The sequence below is a fragment of the Gadus chalcogrammus genome, chromosome 12, assembly GCF_026213295.1.
Source record: "Gadus chalcogrammus isolate NIFS_2021 chromosome 12, NIFS_Gcha_1.0, whole genome shotgun sequence".
Lineage (NCBI taxonomy): Eukaryota > Metazoa > Chordata > Actinopteri > Gadiformes > Gadidae > Gadus > Gadus chalcogrammus.
In genome coordinates, this window is record NC_079423.1 from 31411779 (window position 1) to 31416778 (window position 5000).

Here is a 5000-nt window from a genome sequence, read left to right on the forward strand (position 1 = left end):
AGCACACGCACACAGACGCGCACAAATACACATTGACACTTGTCCCACGTGCCATGTGATGTGCGGGATAAAAATCTTGATCCCAGAGCCATGTTCTAGAACGTGTGGCAGGGTGTCAACATGGTTGTAGAGTTTCAATTATATTCATCAATCAATCTTGGAATAGCAGACCATTTACTTCTATATGTTTGCATTGTCAACATATATTGCAGTAGTGGATGTAGTTTTAAAATGGTGTTGTGACAATCTCTTCCTCGTCTCTCGAACACGCGTGCAATCAAATCCATCAAATAACGCTGCTTCTCAAGGCAGTCTGGTGTGCGTGACGCATGGTGCTGCTGCTGCTTGGCATTACGCGCCCCATTGAAACCCAGCGGAGGCTAATGCATCGCTCAAACCCGAGGGAGCGGCAAGCAAGGGAGCGCACGGAGAGACTGAACACCTGTGAGCTATAATTATGATCCACTTTAGCACTCCGGGGACATGGGAGGTGTAAGCGTGCATCTCCATCGAGGTAATCGTATTGCAAAGTAATGTGGCTTTCGGAGTGACACCATGCAGTTGAATTTAACGTTTTTGATGTTTCTTCTCCATGAAACGTGGGAAACATATCTTAGCACTAATGCAATTTGACTTTTAGAGGCTTGATGATTTGCCTATTTAACAAGAAAGACGATTGATGGTTTATATTGCGATCAGCGTTTTTCCAAAATGTTGACGATAATTCAGGTTCAAATTTCCCACAAAAATTTGGCCTGTTTGGGCGGGGGCCACTGCCTACAGAGACACCAAGTCAAGAGGGAGATACAGAGAATGATACAAAGTCTACTTTAAATGTATAGTGCTAAGGCAGCAATAGTTAAGCCTTGTTGAGATGACAGCCAATGTTCCGTCTGGAGATCCACGTATAGCCGTCCATATATTACCGATACATTAATACATTTTTAGAGCGCTTTTCTCACCAGTAGCCCCTCAAAGCTCTTTACAATTGTATCCAACATTCAACCAATAATGCATACATACAACCACACACCGACGGCGGTGACTACTCCATACAATGAGACAGGACGCTCTTCGGGAGCAGTCAAGGTGAGGTGTCTTGCCCAGGGATACCTCGACACTCAGGTAGGAGGAGCCGGGGATCGAACTATCGACCTTCCGTTTACAAGTCAACCCAGTCTACCTCCTGAGCCATCCCCTCGCCTACCTTCCACCGCATACGCTGTAGACATCAAGCACAGTGCCACCGCAGCCCAGGTGGCGGGCGAGGCGACAGCCATCTCCCGCTTCTCCACTTCAAGTATCCTCGTAAGAAAATTGGTGGGGGAAAAAAAAACTCGAAGCTAGGATGGAACGACGTCGTATTCCACCGTTTGAAGTCACATCTCAATCCGCGTCTCAAGAAAGCAACTACCGCACCGGCGACTCAGAAGGGACTGAACTGAAGCATGCGGTGGAGGATTGTGCCGTGGGATAGGAGACGGGGGGAGAGAGAGAGAGAGAGAGAGAGAGAGAGAGAGAGAGAGAGAGAGAGAGAGAGAGAGAGAGAGAGAGAGAGAGAGAGAGAGAGAGAGAGAGAGAGAGAGAGAGAGACCCTAACTTGAATAGAGATGCATTTTCACATATTCCCTTCTTTCACACCTTTAGTCCAATCATGAGACAGTACGGCAGATCCGAAACCAATCAGCCATCCCTTTCCACCTGACCCAAACAGAACGCCGAATGGTCGGGGCTCTCCCGCCTGCTGAATGTGGGTTAACAGTGACATCTAGCGGTAGACATTATAGAATCCCTCACTGTCTAAGTGCAAACCAATCTATCCAGATGCTGGTTTAACTACTACACGTACGATACGTGATACAATAATCACATTTTTATTCAAGACAGAGATCTATTTTTATCCGTACCTTTTATTCAAATATTTCATACAATACATAGAAGAGTTTCGCTGGGCAGTCTGTGTGTTTTCAGCTGAGTAGATGGGTAGATCGTTATGTTCTCAGTGTTATATACTCCGCATACTCTGTTATACGGATTTGTGTGTTTGGTTTTGGTCTCAATTTACAAATATCAATCAAGTCATGCTTGAAATCCCTTGAGAAACCAATGTCGATGATAATCACATGTAGTTATTCCACTGGACACAAATAGCAATTTTTATTATTATCAACATCTTTAAAGACATGACAGGCAAGAAACAAACAGATATGAGAGTGAATGTATCTACATTTCCATCAGCAGTGAGTGTGTATGTGCGTGTGTCTGTGTGCGTGCATGTGCGTGTGTGCATGATCACACTAGAGCTAGCCCACTGTGGTCCGGTGGACCTCACAGGTATATCGTGGTGTTGAAGGCCTCACGTTTGCCAGGCAACACTGTGGTGGTAGGACAGGTGGGGATAGACAGTCAATGTAGAATCGAGGTCAGGTCTTTCTTATAAACAGCACTATTGTTCTACTGGAACCTCCTTAACGATTTAAACCTTAATTAGACTTGAAATAAAAGAACAATGAACAAATGGAGTAAGAACATAACAGGCCCTGCATGCAGATGTGCTGAAATCGAAACGCTAAAGAAGAGCTTTTAATACATGAACTGTGTTATTGATTATGCCTAAATGTTTAAACACCAACTTTATCGATGAAACCGCGTGTGGCCCCCTTTAAAGCATTTATATTTGGGGCTGGATATTTGAGTGTGAATATAAAGAGCTTAACGTTTACCTGGAAGTGCAAAGTAAGGTTAATTGTTTATGTAAAACCCTGAATTCCTTCTTATAAAATGTGAATGTGACAGATTTTCCATGCTCCTTGAAATGTTGTGCATTGTCTCAAGCATGGCTGTGCGCATGTATTTTCCAGCATAGTATAGTTCAAAGAGAGAAATGTAAAAAAGTGTAATATTTCAATTGGTTTCGGTTTTCGTTTGAAATTGCTGGTCCTCATCCAATGAAACAGGTTCCTAATTTAACGGAAAAATCCCTGCTTTTAGGCGTCAAATCTGAAATCCTGTGCAGTTTTCATTTGCAGAGTTGCAGTTTGATTTGATCAAATTGCAAATTTGCAGTAATAAGAGCTTTGAATAATGTTGTCACCATTCAGTTGTGTCAAAAAAAGGCCAAAGTCAGGGCAATTTGACAGCAATATCTCAGATACATTCTCATGTGGGACATGTGTCCAAATACCATTAGCCAGAAGTCACCTGTGTACAGAAAAGTGTGATTTCTCAAAGAAATCCCACTCAGGGTACACCAATACGAGAAACGTTTTACTCATCTACACAAAAGCTCAGAGCTTACAATGCCAACATTAAAAAACATCATTGTATGTACTGTACACAGAATGAATCAGGTGAAATCAAACTCTCAAACAGATAGCCAGAATAAAAGGCAGCTGTAGCGGTTCAAATTTTCCGATGGTAGCACATAGTTGATGGTCATGTTTATCACACAATCCAGGGCAGGCTCATGCATCGGCTCCATGGAAACATCATTTTTGCAGGAAGAACCAAGTCTGCAACATTCAGTTCACATTGGTGCTGTTGTGCCCTTGGTTGTATTGATCAGAAAGGGTCTCTTCATCAAATCTCAAAAGATCCCCAAAAGTGAAACCTTGGATAAGTAAGGGAAGGTTTCTTTTCTTTTTTCGGAATTACAGCTTCCCGACCATGTAACCAAAGAGAACACAGTTATGTTAAATCCAGAGCTCTTTTGTTAGAATGACCGAGCATCACTATCAGTGTTCAATGTTATCATCATTACATCAGGCAAGGTAAATCCAACCATCACACATGATACTCTTCACATCATTACTATAGTCTGTGATCACTTTACAAACCTTAGTTTTATTCCTACTGTTCTTCTCTTTCATCTCAATCCTTTTTTAAACAATGTTAAGAGACAGCAGAAGCAAAAGACCAGCTCAACGTTACTGAATCTCACCAAACACAGACACATACAATGACAAAGAAAAGGGGTTTTGTCATGTTCTACGATAAGAACAGAAATTAGTTCATCCCTTTTTTTTCTGGAAGGGGCAAAGGTCTGCATAATTCTTGGTCCATTTCCAAAAGGTCCTTCCCGTGGTTCCACCGTAGTCCTGGAACTCAGTCTTAAAGGAGGCAACATCTGTCCATCATCGCAGGAGCAGCAGCACAGCCAATGGGAAGAGGATTAGGATTCTGTAGAGGCGGCTCTGGGGTTCAGTGCCGGCTCGCACCCGGTTGTTATCAGGCGGGTAGCCGCCCGGTCGGCTCCTGGCACAGTGCCCCGTCTGGCACATCCCACTGCCGGAGCCGCTGATGTCATCACCTGAATCATCACGTACAAATAAAGACAAGTATAGAAAATGTCATGAAAATGTGTCATCTTTTATATTTTTTGCTTGATAATATATAACTAATCACATTTTGTTGTTCCGTTTTGAGCATGGATGCAGACATAGGCTAAATTAGCATACAATCGAGTGAAAATGTGTTTGATTAGTTAATTATCATACGATAGAGTAACATCTGTGCTGCGTGTAATAGAAACTGATTTAACGTTGATTTACACCACCAGTTATGGGCATCCTGCTCTAATAGACAATCTTTTGACAGCCAGTGAAGGCCCATTTGGCCCTGCATGCCGAGCAGCTGACTTCATTTATCGTGTTGGGGAGATCATTTTGGCATATAAATACGGAGCATTTGTTTGGTATAAAGTGCCGTTCCCAATGTCTCATTTGCAGAACTTGAATAATATAATTTCACCAATATCACAGATGGATCGGGATGTGAATCCCCTTTGAATCTTGTATGAATGTACATCAAATGTATCAATACAATTATAGATCTATTATTATAAATATATATTATCAAATATATATCTAATATACATCATATATATATATAGATAAAACAGAGACATACTCGCATCCTGGAAGTCCACATCGTTGCCATCCAGTGCGTTCTTCAGCCTGTTGCTCATCATTTTGAGCTGCATGATCTGCTGTCGGATAGTC

General features: G+C 42.3%; 2 protein-coding genes across 2 annotated transcripts in view; both read right to left on the bottom strand.

Moving 5' to 3' along the window:
* The window catches only part of LOC130393911 (ephrin type-B receptor 1-like), a 45531-nt gene extending 44238 nt beyond the window's left edge, over nucleotides 1-1293 (bottom strand). The window contains exon 1 of the mRNA XM_056604674.1: nucleotides 1208-1293. Within this exon, the coding sequence (XP_056460649.1) occupies nucleotides 1208-1280 (73 nt within the window). The 5' untranslated portion in view covers nucleotides 1281-1293. The remainder of the gene's footprint in view (nucleotides 1-1207) is intronic.
* A 616-nt stretch (nucleotides 1294-1909) lies between these two features.
* Nucleotides 1910-5000, bottom strand: part of gpc1a (glypican 1a) — an 8092-nt gene continuing 5001 nt past the window's right edge. The window contains exons 7-8 of the mRNA XM_056604746.1: nucleotides 4909-5000; nucleotides 1910-4309 (exon numbers count right to left, since the gene is read on the bottom strand). The exon at nucleotides 4909-5000 is cut by the window's right edge and continues 84 nt beyond it. Of these exons, the coding sequence (XP_056460721.1) occupies nucleotides 4134-4309; nucleotides 4909-5000 (268 nt within the window). The 3' untranslated portion in view covers nucleotides 1910-4133. The remainder of the gene's footprint in view (nucleotides 4310-4908) is intronic.